Below are 14,272 nucleotides of genomic sequence, written 5' to 3'. Positions count from 1 at the left end.
TTGTGCACCAGTGGAGTCCCTCAGCCTGGCCTGCAGGATAGGGCTGAAACTGGCTCTCCAACATCCCCCGAGGGGTCCCGGATTGTGAGAAGGTGCAGGTCAGGCTGAGGGACCCCACTGGTGCACGATCAGGGCTGGGGAGGGACGTGGGAGGTTGGCCAGCCAGGGAGGGACTGCGGGAGGGCTACAGGGTGTGTCTGGCCCATCTTGCTCTGTCCCAATGGGCCGGATCCCAGCAGGAAGCTAACCTACCAGTTAGAGCATCTGCCCCCTGGTGGTCAGTGCACGTCATAGCGAGCAGTTGAGTGGCCTTAGCATATCATTAGCATACTACTAGTATGCTTTGATTGGTTGAACGGCCAACTGGACAACCAGACACTTAGCATATTAGGCCTTTATTATATAGGATACCTCTACATTTAGTACAAAAACCTACACACAGAGATAGTTCAGTAAGTATTTAGTAGCTCTGAGTTAACATAGGCTACAACAAATATAAAGTACTGGTCAATTACAGTACATTCCAGGTATGTGTGAATATGTGTATGAAACTATGAGTGACTGAGTTTGTGAATCTGTGAGTGTATGTGTGTCTGAGTGTGTGTTGCTGTGTTACAGTTGTTGATATTTTGTTTTTTATCTTCAGCTTCCAGTACAGTGGTCAGACATGGTCACTTTGAAAGCCAGAATGACAAATTATGGCTTACCTAGATACCGCTGGCTTACTCACGCTTGGAATTTTTTTCAGAGAGAGGTAAGTGCTACCATTTCTGAGGTAAAGGGTATAGATTAAATGGCATGCTTTCAAAACAAATGTTCAAAGCTTTGGCCTTGGTCACTTTCTCTGAAAAGTTAAGCCTGTGATTTAGTTATGATTGGTGTGATTCTTTATTGAGAAATACCTTAAGAAAAGCCAGGCTCTGCTTTCCTTCCTACATATACCATTTGCTCTGCATTTCACATGCTTCTCTATAGTTTCAAATTTTTTAAAAAGCCTTTTCACTAAGCTACTGTGAAGTTTCCTTTTCATGAGTCAATAAATATCCACATTGTATTTGAATAGATCATTTTTCATTACTTTTAGAGGTATTTGTATTTTAAACATCATTTAAAATTTTAAATGATCATTCTCACTTGAGAATTAGGAGTCAATATTTTGTTAAAGGCATGAGCTTCCTAGTCAGAAAATTCTGGCTTTACTGCTTACTATTTCATGAGCTTCTATAATTTACTTAACTTTCTGAAGCTTCAATCTCTCATGTAAAGTGGGGATAATAAAATATCTCAAGTTCTTGAGAAGATTAAATAAGTTTGATCTTATTTAGCTTATGGTTATTAACAATAACATTGCAAAGTATAGTGACTTTTAGCTTTTCTTACCTAACTTCCACATAGCACTACGTGCAAGCATCTGCACACATGGGGACTATATTTAGATGTTTAAAGTCTGGTGACTTGAAGTTAATCATTGATCTCGCTTCAAATCAAGCTTCTCTTCCCAGCAGTTTCCCTGTGATGGGAGTGACATTTCCAGATGACCAAGTATATCCATTTCCTTTCATTTTATTTAGAGCTGGGCCACAAAGGACTTGAGGGCCAGTGTCTTCCACGATAGATAGCCAGCTCTCTGCTCCGTTACTCTGGCTTGAATATGGGCAGAAGTTCAAGTCTAAGATAATCTCCAAATCTGGCTCTTTGTGTTCCAGCTGTTGAGATGGTGAACATTATCATTGTAACACAGATTTCCTGTTTATTTAAATGCGTCCTGACTTTGTTTGTTTACTGTTCATTTGTACTAAAAACAACATGTAAGGAAAATAAGTAAAACGTTTAGGGAATTTATAGGAAGCTGTGTTCAGCGACTGCCCTGGGTAGAAGGTGTCCAGAGCTCTTTATTTTTTATTTTTTGGGTTTGTGATGTAGACCATGATAATCCAGGTTAAAAAACAAAGCACTTTTCTTTTTCTTAAATGGTAGGAAAAGGAGTTCCACTTAGATAGCGAATGTACGACCATTGCAAATTTTAGATTTGTTGCATGCTAAATTTCCTCCTCCGGATCATAGGCCTATTTCACCCCAGAGGAGGTGGTGAAGACCTCTGGGTATCCTAAAAGATTAAAAAAAACACCCCTGTCTTAGTTTTCTAGGGCTGTGGCTATAACCAAGTACCACAGGCTGGGGGGCTCAAACAACGGAAATGCGGTGTCTCACATTTCTGGAGGCTCAGAGTCTGCGATCAGCGCATGCGTGGTTGGTTTCTTCCAAGGCCTCTGCCCTGGGCTTGCAGATGGCTGTCTCCTAGTGGCTTCATGTGGGCCTCCCTCTGTATGTGTTTGCCTTTAAATGTCATCTCCTTAGAAGGACATCAGGCATATATATGGGTTTAGGGGCCACCTGATGACCTTAATTCAATTACCTCTGCAAAGACACTGCCTTCAAAAATGGTCACGTTTGGGAGATGAGAACTTCAACATGAACTTCAGGTGGCATACAATTCAGCCCATAACATTCCTTTTGAACAAAATAAATAGTAGAACCAGGAGGGACCTGTCAGCCCCAGTTTTCCTGCCTCTTTCAGTGCTGTTCTGTGCACGTCCTTCAGCTTCGGGGACTCTCAAACCCCAGTGATGCTTATTAAATACCTTATAAAAAACACCCCTGCCTTTTAAAAATGTGTTTATTTATTTTAACATAGTGGTTGGAGAATAGGCTTTGGAATTAATCGGTTCTGCCACCTGTTAGCCTGTGACCTTGGCAAGTTACTTGGGCCATCCGAACCTCAGTTTCTTTATATATAAAATGGTGACGGAATTTTTTTGACTTTGATACAATGTTGGCAAGAGTGACCCTGCCTCACACTGTGGTTCTGAAGGAGGCAGGAAAACTACAGGGAGATGTACCACAGTCATACGTGGCATCATAATGGGTTTGCTTAAGGGAGTTTTCAGGAAAAAGTTTCAATTCAGTATCTTCTGCTAAGGATGAAAAACAACTGTGCAGAAAGGAAAAATATCTCAGTGACATTAAAATTTTAAAAGTTTGGCACCGAAGGCGATATGCTTAAGTAATTTGGAAGAAGCAGTTTCTGCGGAGCACCTCATTTCCTGACAAGGCCTGATGAACGGGCTGCCCTATTGTGGATGGGGTTAGAATGTGCCAAGAGCTATTCTTCTGTCATCAACCAGAAAAAACACATGTCGTTAGGAAATGAGGGAGGCGCGTTCTCTCTTAGTGCAAGAATTTTTAAAAGACTGACTTGGAACTCTTGTTAAGTCGTGTATGATTTTTAGAAAGTAAAGTCTTTTGACTACCTACGATTTTTATGGAGTCTTAATGACTTGAAATATGTGATGTCACATGATGTTTGACTTAATCTGTGATGCCTCTGATATATTATTCATGGCTTTGAGACCAAGTTTATAAAAGGAAATGACTAAAAATATGTTAAAGTTTCTTGGAAAATTTTCGTGTGACTCATAGCATTCAGTAATTCATCATTTGTAATACTCTAAAGGTGATTTTTGCTTTTAAAAATTATATATGTAGACAAATGAAAAAGTATATAGTCATTTTCAGGATTTTCCTTGTTTCATTTTACTTGAGAAGTCCAGAATTCTTCACAGTGGATTTTAGTTGAACTGTGAAATGGTGGGTTGTGGTATTTTATGGCACAGTGTGAATCCTGGGCACGGATGGATCTGTTGGGCTACATAATTTACAGAGCCAGTCACTCTTGGCAGAGTCCTTCTCAGAAACTGCCCATAGTGCTTGTTTTTCACTCTATGAAGAGTAACCCCCTCTCTACCCAAGAGCAAAACATTATCATAGTTAATTATTCTGAACCCAATCTACATCCATCCTTAAGCAGTGCATCTAAACCTTGGCCAGAAAAAGTTTTTGCAAAACCTTGGTGAAATGAGACAAAAAGAAAAGGAAAAAGAAACAATAACTTTTCTTAAATCTAACTTTATTTAAGCTAAAGGAATATCATTTCTTCTGTGATTTATGTGATAAAATATGATCATTTATTTCAAGAATCTTATTTGGATGGATAAAAATTTATTGGCCAAACTTATGTTTACATCTCAAACACTTTTGGAGATTTTTTGGGGTTAATGAACCCAAGTCTGGTAATCTTTGTGAGGGGAGCTTTGGTCAACAAACATTTCTCTGGAGATTACAGAAACTTTTTTTTTTATAAAATATATTTTATTGATTTTTTACAGAGAGGAAGGGAGAGAGATAGAGAGTTAGAAACATCGGTGAGAGAGAAACATCGATCTGCTGCCTCCTGCACATCTCCCACTGGGGATGTGCTCGCAACCCAGGTACATGCCCTTGACCGGAATCGAACCTGGGACCTTTCAGTCCGCAGGCCGACGCTCTATCCACTGAGCCAAACCGGTTTCGGCAGAAACTTTTAATATAATATTTGAATTTTTAAGCATATACATGTAGATTGATTAGCTACTCTTCAGTGTCTGCCTAATGATAAGTATAAGATTTGAGGTATTTGTTTTGTTAGTTGTGCATATGAACTCTGTTGCTCTAAGATCACTTGTGGAGGATCTAAGGGTGGGAGAGGGGGAGGGGGACTCAGTCCTGCCTGGTCTGTTTTCAGGTGTTAATGGGCATTAGTGCTCAGAATTGTTCCATTGGGGACTCCTTTACGACAATTCTGTCATCCGCCGAGAATGTACACCTATCATTAAGTGATGAAGAATAATGTTCTCTTTGGCTACAAAAATTTAAGAAATCTGCTGTTTAACCTCCTATAAATAAAGAAAATATTTGTGTAGTGTCTGAGCCTGACCAGTATTCTTTTACAGTTCAAGTGCTGCGGAGTGGTGTACTTCACCGACTGGCTGGAAATGACAGAGATGGACTGGCCCCCAGATTCCTGCTGCGTTAGGGAATTCCCAGGATGTTCCAAACAGGCCCACCAGGAAGATCTCAGCGACCTGTATCAAGAGGTAAGGCCGTAGGTGTTTAGCTTATCAAGGAGAAAAGTTTTCTTATAATGACAAGTATAGGACCCACAACATGCCAGTGAAACTTTCCTCTTCTGTACAAATATAAAGGCCCTTGAAATTTTTGCTCTGGTATGTGGAAAAACAGGATAAAGGTAAAAATTAATATACAAATCTGAACACTGATCACATGTTAACAAAGAGCATTGGGAAGGTCTAGGTTTTAGAATTAATTGGATTTTAAAATGTGTTGTCTAAGAATCAAATTCTCTTGCCCCTTCCTCTGGGTCCTTTGAAAACAGATGCAGGCAGAGGGTGTAGCTGACTCTGGAGGTCAGGAAAACACACTTTGGAGTTCCTGAGCGGAATATGGTATAGGACCTCCACGTAGATTAAAATGTGTAGGGGAAAACCCCACTCTCCTCTTCCCTTCCCCCTGCTGGATAGTGAACAGTGATGGGAGTTTTAGTTAGCTGTTTGAATGGAGTTAGATGCTCACTGGAATTAAAATCAATTGTCCTCTGCCCAAGAAACTTGCAAACTTGTGTTTTCTGGAAGAATTTATCTGAATAATCTCTTATTCCTTGTTAGCAGAAGTTTTCCTATCACTTCACTTTTAGTGGCGATTTTCAAATGTTTTTAGCCACAGAATTTTTTCTTCCACTTAAAATCTAGAACTACACTATCCCGTACAGCAGCCAAGAGCTACGTGTGGCCACTTGAATGAAAATGAAATCAAATACAATTTTCATCTCCTCTCCTGCGCTAGCTCAGCAGCCTCTCCGAGTTAGCTCTTCCTGTGGTGGACAAAGCAGATGGAAGGCATTTCCATCCTTCCCGAAAGTTTTACTGCAGCCTCCATCTAGAGTGGAAGCTCAGAATGGAAGGGAAGTTGCTCAGCTGAGGGGCCAGAATCATTTTCCAGATACATCTCCGGGCAAGCACCTGGGTACACAAAGCACTGTTGCCAACCTCTGGCTTAATAGACACACTCATGATACCACACACACACACACACACACACACACACACACACACACACACACATACACACTATGCTATAAAGATTGAAACTGTAAAAAAAATCATATCAGGATTTATAAAACATGCCTTTTTATGTGTTTCAAGATCATGACCTTAGGAGGTTAGGCATTTTTTCCTAGAAATACTCACATTGTTCAAAACATCTTTTAGCCAGTCTGCCAACGTCAATTGTAGAGATGCACAGGAGTCAGCTCCATCAATTTATAGTGTAAAGGAACAATATTTGAAAAAGATCCTGGAATACTTATATACAAATGATCTTTTACATCCGTGTCTTAGATGTGAGTAACTTTGGGCTGTTAAAAAAATCATCTCAGAGGACAGGACCCTGCCCCATTGAAGGATACCCAAAGTAAAGTGCTTTGGGCTCCACAGGCACATACAAGGAAGAGCGCCAAGTGTTTTTTAAAGAGATTCACAATTTTATTAATTTCCTAAGGCTACTTAAACAGCAGGTACTTGTTGTCTCCCCGTTCTGAGGGCTGTAAATCTGAGGTGGAGGTGAGGCAGGGTTGGTTCCTTCTGAGGGGTGTGAGGAAGAACCGGTCCCATGCTTCTCCCTCACCTTCTGTGGTTGGCTGGCCATCATGGCGCTCCTTGGCTTGCAGAAGCTTCGCCTGCTCTCTGCCTTCACCTTCCCACGGAGTTCCTCTGGTTTGTGTCCGTCTCAAAATTTCCCTTTTTAGAAGGATGCTAGTCACTCACTCTTCTCCCGTCTGACCTCATCTTAACTGATCACACCTGCAACAACTCTATGTCTAAGTAAGATCCGATCTGAGTTAGTGGGGATTAGGACCTCAGCATAATCATTCGGAGGGGACACAGTTCAACTCATAACAAGAATTGTTGAAACAGCTGAATGACTCAGGTTGTTTATTTTAAAAGATAACCAAAATACTTTTAGTCATGCCTCATACTACTGAGAGGCATTGTGTTTGGATATTATCATTTGAAGCATATTACATTTTGGCTTTGAATAAAAAAGAATATCCAAGGTCTTGTATATTGAACAAAGAATTGTTGGGTCAGTGTCGCCGAGTTCCTCGGTGGTTGTGCTGTATCTTGTGCTCTGGGTGAAAGCTGAATATTGGCTGGTGTCTGTAGCAGGGATGGCGAGCTAACAAGTGCAACAAAGTCCTGCTTGTTCCATAAAACAGAAGCAGTGCTGAACATTTCTAAGATAATATTAAACGCAGGCATAAATGTGGACATTCAAACACATGACCACACCACTAGATTTAAAAACACACACACAGATGATTACAGTATAGGTACAAGTGTAAACATGTGAACTGAAACCTATGAACTTACCCTGTGTAAACTTCATTCATTTGTCCGTTTTTAGGAGTGGCAAGTCAGTATGGGAAATTATTGGACTATACCCCCATGTATAGTAATATATACTTTCTTCAGTGATTAATACTGATAATATGATTATAACTAATACTAGAGGCCTGGTGCACGAATTCGTGCATGGGTGGGATCCCTAGGCCTGGCCTGTGATCAGAGTCGTTCAGGGCCATCTCGCCCAGTCCCAATTGGGGCTGGGCCGATCAGGGCCTGCTGGCAGGGGGCAGAGACAGGGGTAGGGACTGTGGGAGGTTGGCCGGCCAGGGGGAGGGGCTGGGGGAGGTTGGCCAGTTGCAGGAGGTTGGCTGTGGGAGCGCACTGACCACCAGGGGGCAGCTCCTGCATTGAGCATCTGCACCTTGGTGGTCATCAGTGCACGTCATAGTGACCAGTCAACTGGTCATTCTGGTCGTTTGGTCTTAATGGTCGCTTAGGCATATATATATATATATATACACACACACATATACATACACAGTGGGGCCTTGACTTACGAGTATCACAACTAACGAGTTTTTCGAGATATGAGCCGTCTCTCGGCCGATATTTTGCTTTGAGTTGCGAGCTAAACTTCGGGTTATGAGCCAGCTTCAGATACCCCACTGCTAGTTGGCGCAGCGAAGTCACAGTGAACACCACAATATCAGCCCAGCATCACGTGTCTCACTCGTTCACTTTTTGCTTTGACATACGAGTAATTTGAGTTACAAGCTCCATCACGGAACGAATTAAACTCCTAAGTCAAGGCCCCACTGTATGTGTATGTATGTGTGTGTGTGTGTGTGTGTGTGTGTGTGTGTGTGTGTGTATATTTTGACCATGAGAATAGCAAAACATGAATCAATTTTCCAGATGTTCCCACAAAGTCTTTATTTCAGTTTTACTATATTTAGTTGAAAAGCATGCAGTTAACATTTAATAAAATTTTCTTGTAAAAATACAATTCAATTTTACTAGCTTATCTTAATGATCTCCACTAGTAATATTTATAATGGAATTCTTTACTTTTAGGATGTTGATAATTGCTTGTTCCATGGATTTTAAGCTGGAAAGAAGCCACACTGTTGTGCCTGGGCAAATTTGATGGCCCAGATTATTCAAAAAGTTTTTCATGTTTTTCATATTTTCAGTAGCAAGCTGGCATTGTCAGTTATGAGATATTTCTTTAGACAGAATTCCAGCAGAGATGGAGGTTCACGATGTCAGAGTAATCTGCTTTTGCACTTCTAATTAATAACAGATGTTGATATTGGTAATGTTACAGTGCATCATTATATGCATAGTTGACTTGCCAATGTGAATCACTGAGTAGCTTTATGGCGCAAGTACAATTAAGTCCATCATTAAAAAGAAGACTTAATTCCACTTTGCCCTGGAATGCATGTTTCCTAATTGCAGAGTGCCCAGGGATCATCCACCTGGAAGATGAGGGATCTAGAAAGAAGAACAAGTTGACAGAGGGACAGTTGGAGGTCTTTGGAATGTTTATTCTGAAGTAGTGAGTACTAAAGGGAGGTATTTCAGATGTCTTCAAGTATTTCAAAGTTCATCAGTCAGAACAGGAACTGGACTTACCCATTGTTGCTCCCAGGGTCAGAGTCACAGGAAGGAACTTTTAAGTCAGTGGAAGGAAGAGCTTGTTCATCAAAATCTGTCCAATTGTGATACAGGTTCTCTTCTAAAATAGTGAGTGTCTTATCGCAAAAAAATATTAAAGTCAAGGTCATTGGTGTTAGAATGGGTTTTTAAATTAAGAGTGAATCTGGACTGGATGAACTTCAAGGTCGCTTTTATCTTTCATATTCTGTAAGCTCAGAGATAAGAACCGACTTTCTTCCTGCGATTTCTGTTCAGAGGTCTGAAATCAAGGAAATAAATCATTCTCAACCATCTGGTGGCCTGCTTGGTCCCTGACCCAATAATATTTTTATGTCACATTTAAAACCTGTGAAAAATGACAGAGCAGAAATAGAGCAATAGTTGCACATTTTAGGAACAATTTCATCAGAGTTATTGTTCGGTCTGGCACACAACTCCTTAAATATCTGCATTGAGTAAAACACATGTCTAAAAGTATACATTTAAAATTCACAATTGAAAATATCTCTGACCATCCGTTTGGTTCCATTGCATTCTTTCATTCAAAATATTTTGTGGTTACCGAGTGGGATCCAGGTGCTGAAGATAGAGTGGAGAATGCTGCAGACAGAAATCTCTCCTCTTGTATAACATATATTCTAGTTAGGAACATGAACAACTAACAAGAAAAAAAGCAATAAAAATAATTTCAGGTGGTGTTAAGCACTTTGAAGATTCCAAACAGGGTCATGTGCTTGAGAATTTCTTTATTGATGAAGGAACTACTTAAGATAGGACAGGTAGGATCTAGGCTCTCTTAGGAGGTGACATTTGAACTGAGACCAATTGATGAGAGGGGTCCAGCCATGCAAATATCAGCTGAAGAGGATATCTTTTTAAATATGTTTTTTAAAATTGATTTTTAGAGAGAGAGAGAGAAAGGGAGAGGGCGAGAGATAGAAACATCAGTGATGAGAGATAATCCTTGATTGGCTGCCTCCTGCACACCCCCTACTGGGGATCGAGCCTGCAACCCTTGCATGTGCCTTGACCAGGGATTGAACCGTGACCTCCTGGTTCATAGGTCAATGCTCAACCACTGAGCCCCACTAGCCAGGCTCAAATACTCTTAATAATTTCTTTTGTGACAAATAATTGGAACCAAACCCTTTCTGCCTCTTTAGATGGTTGTTTATTTCTTCTCTGTGTAACAGGAAACATGCACAGACAGGAAGCTGGAGAGGGCAGGGTGTGTAGATGTGAGCAGAGGTGATCTTTCTGGCTTGTGGGACAAAGAACCTGGATGATGACAAGGATGTACAGATCTTCAGTGCTCACGGTAGTGAATGAGTATGGAGGGGTGCTCCCCCACATTGAAGGTGGGACAGCTCATGGTGAACCATGTGGGGTGGGCTATTAGAGGCTTTCATTCTCTCAGTTATGTGTTACCTGCTCCGTGAGTTGAGAGCAGTTTTGAGGTTTTATACCTACCCATCTCTTTTGTACCTAGTGGTTGTTGTTTTATAATCTACATACATTTTTTTAAAAAATGTTCTGGGCAGTATCTCAGCCCTTGGCACTTTTTGTTAACACTCTTCTTTTGCTAACATCTTTGACCAATGAGTAAAGTGAGTCAAGCTGTATGTCTATTTTGCCTAATAGAAATAACTTTTATTTTATCCTTTTCTCACACAACATCTGAGACATGTAAGAAGTTTCCTCAGCACTTCGGAGCCAGAGGGAGAGACTTGACAGTGTTGTGGATGAAAAGGAGATGGTGGGAGTGGGGATTGATCATTTTTTCTCCCAGGTAACCCTACTCGTAAGTTACTGGTGGCATTCTTCTTAGAACCAAGTAAATTACCACACTGGGAACAAACAGTTAGGGGGGTAGGTGCTGAAAGACAAGTCCAAGGCAGAAAGTCAGAGGTAGCAGCTTAGGCCCCAGGCCAGGTCCTGGCCAATGAGGCTAACCTAAAGTGAGTCCAATCTGCATAGAAATGAGTCTCACATCAGTGTTAGAATAAGAGATAGGAATGATCTTGAATTGGGACACAAGAAGGAGCCTGGCATAGGATAGGCAGTCCTTCATTATCATTGTGTGTATGCGTGAGATAAGCACTGAGAGCACATACAGAAGGTAGAAATTCATGGGGCTTCCAGTCTTTTTAAAATATATTTTTATTGATTTCAGAGAAGAAGGGAGAGGGAGAGAGAGATAGAAACATCAATGATGAGCGAGAATCATTGATTGGCTGCCTCCTGCACGCCCCCAACTGGGGATCGAGCCTGAAACCCAGGCATGTGCCCTTGACCGGTATCGAACCTGGGACCCTGAAGTCCATAGGCCGACGCTCTATCCCCTGAGCCAAACCAGCTGGGGCTGGGCTTCCAATCTTAAAAGATAAGCAGTCATTGCCAAAGGCAGCAAATATTTGGGTGGCATGAGGCTGAAAAGGCCATTCCAAGCAAAGAGGCAGCGATGCAGTGAGAGCTGGAAGGCAGACAACACAGCACAGCGGGACTGCGGGCATGAGGAGGGCCATGCAGGCATGGCTGGACAGATGGGCACTGGACTATGCAGAGCCCTGGATACCTGATAACGCATGCGTGTTCCACAGAGGTCTGCGAATGGTTGCGAAATAAAGAAGGCGAGCATGTTTGCAAAATGGAAGCATTATTATGAAAGGAATGCTGAGGGCAGAGTAGTCCTGGGATTCTGACTTACTCATAATGAAGCCCCATTCTCAGATAAACACACACAGAAGCTCCTGCCCGGATGGTAAAAGGTAGGCTGCTCTCCGGCCGGCCCAGTGGTGATTTAGGTGGAATATCCCCAAGAAGTTCCTTCCCAGGGTTCTTTTATCTGGAGTCAAAGACACTCCCTCCTGCCTCTCTGCTGACTTCATTATCTCCTCAGCAACTGCTGGCAGGGGTCAGCTGGACTCTGACAGGTGATATCTGCTTTAGCATTCAAAGCTTTGCAGGGCCAGTTCGGGCCAGGAGGGTGGATCCCTTTTATCTCTAGGCTTTGCTTGATCTAATCAGGCCTTGAACTATCCTGCCAACTTTGCTTCAGGTTACAAATGCATTCTTATTGCCTTTCATTCTCTTCCTCAACTTAATTCAATTGTGAGTTTCTTGTTACCTATTCACTATTCAAACACTCCCCCCCCCCCATGCTCTATTTGTAGAGACTTTGTAGATTTTGCCTTTAGAATTTACTGATGTGAAAGCCATTAGAATAGGTTTGACCTAGGAAGTACCTCACAAAGTATAACAATTTTAGATTTGTGCTTAAAAATCGTTGTAGAGGCAGAGAATGGGTTGAGGTGCGAATTGGGTCTTGCTTGAGGCAAAGGAGTCTGTAGGAAACTGTTGCAGGTCACTCATATGAGTGACTGTAAAGGCTGAGATTCCCGTTGTGCCATTCAGGATGGACAGGAGGGAATGAGAGTGAAGGATATGAAAGAAGGAGGGTGAACAGGACTAGGTGATGAGTTGGCTGTGGGGAGTGAGTGACAGGGACACTGCAAGGACACTTGACTTTGACTTGGGCCTGAATAGATGTAGAAACCATTTTTTGATGGGGGTCAGGGGAAGGTTGACTTCGATTACTCCACTTTGGAAATGCTGGGTTTTAAGGGTCCTGTCCATGTACTCCTAGTAGGAAATATGAAGCTTAGAAGACAGAACTCAGCCAGAGATACGGACTTTGTATGTATCAATTAGGGAAAGAGTTAACTCAAAATACAATAGCTTGAATAAGGTGGGAGTCTATTTCTCTCTCGTAGACCATTCAGCGGACCCAATCTATCAGGCAGCTCTGCTGCACAAGTTCATGCAGGGGCCCAGGATGGTGAGACACCTCGCCTTTTTTAAATACCTCCCTTCCAAAGTTGCTCCTGTTTTTCTCCAGTTCCAGTCAGTGGGGAAAGGAGGAAGTGGGAAGGAACACAACCCATGCGTCAAGCTCTACATTCCTCACCTCTGCTCACCTTCCACTGGGGAGGGCTCACATGGCTGTGCCTCACTGCAACGAAGGCTGGGGAATGTGGTCTCGGCTAGTAGTCGGTGTTCCATAGACTACCAGTGGTTGGCAAACTGCGGCTCGCGAGCCACATGCGGCTCTTTGGCCCCTTGAGTGTGGCTCTTCCACAAAATACCACGTGTGGGCGCGCACATGCAGTGCGATTGAAACTTCGTGGTCCATGCGCAGAAGTCAGTATTTTGTGGAAGAGCCACACTCAAGGGGCCAAAGAGCCGCATGTGGCTCGCGAGCCGCAGTTTGCCCACCAGTGGACTACATGAACCACCATAAAGAGGTGGAGAACAGACTGGGGTGAGTTGGGGCCCTAACAGGTTACGGGTATTTTCAGTGCATAGAGGCGATTGAATGCATGGGAGTAGAGAAGGCCACGGGGAGAGGTGAGGTGATGTGTGCAGACAAGGCCAGAAGTTGGGGGATGGCAGCACTTAACAGCAGAGGAGGAGTCACCAACTGCAGGAAAGAAGAAATGGGAAGCAGTGTCCTGGGAGCCAAAGGAGAAGAGGTTTTTAGGAATGAGTGTTGTTCAGCAGTTAAGACTAGTCTCCCAGACTCTTTGGGTTAAATCGTTGATCTGCTTCTTACTAGCTATGGGACCTTGGGCAAGTTGTTAATCTTCCTGTGCTTCATTTTTCTCACCTTTTTTGGTGAGATCCAACCTGAAAAAAAGAGGATGCCAGAGTACTTATCTCATAGGGTGGGTTGGAAAGTTATGCGAATTAACGTATTAAAAACCCTTGGAACAGTGCCTGTGTGTAACATGTGTTTATAGTAATAGCTGAGAGTTAAAGTAAATCAGAAAGTACACATTGCATTTTTTCAAATACGATACATATTTAATAGATCTATGAGCAAGTTTTTACATGCATTATCTCCTTTAAGCCTTAACACAATTCTTTGAAGGTTGCAGTATTGTTATCTCCATTTTACAGATGAGAAAAATGAGGCCCAAAGAGGGTAAGTGACCTAGCTAGTCATAGAGCTAGTCAGTGATTTAGCTCAGATCTAATTGATTCCAAAATTTTGAGATGTGAAATACTGGTAAGGAGCAAGCTGAGCTTTTATAGATTTTTTTCCCCCACTTCTAAAGCTCACTCGTATCTATTAAGTGAGATAATAATAGTACCTACCTCCTTAGAGTCTTGCAAAGAGTAAATCAAGCTACTTAATGAGAAACCCTTAGCAAACCACGTGGCACATAATAAATACAAATCTTCAAAGCATAGTAGTAGCTAATGACAATAAACAGTAATTTATTAACAACTTAGTGAAGTCAATAGAA

General features: G+C 42.1%; 1 protein-coding gene across 3 annotated transcripts in view; it reads left to right on the top strand.

Annotated features, from left to right (window-relative positions):
• Window positions 1–14,272, top strand: part of TSPAN12 (tetraspanin 12) — a 79,723-nt gene that overhangs the window by 56,548 nt on the left and 8,903 nt on the right. For all 3 annotated transcript variants that reach the window (XM_059711651.1, XM_059711649.1, XM_059711650.1), the window contains 2 exons: window positions 647–754; window positions 4,830–4,973. In XM_059711651.1, coding sequence (XP_059567634.1) covers window positions 647–754; window positions 4,830–4,973 — 252 coding nt within the window. The remainder of the gene's footprint in view (window positions 1–646; window positions 755–4,829; window positions 4,974–14,272) is intronic.

This window comes from Myotis daubentonii, chromosome 10 (assembly GCF_963259705.1).
Source record: "Myotis daubentonii chromosome 10, mMyoDau2.1, whole genome shotgun sequence".
Classification (NCBI taxonomy): domain Eukaryota; kingdom Metazoa; phylum Chordata; class Mammalia; order Chiroptera; family Vespertilionidae; genus Myotis; species Myotis daubentonii.
Note: the sequence above shows the minus strand (reverse complement) of the source record. Positions and strands in the feature narration are given on the sequence as shown.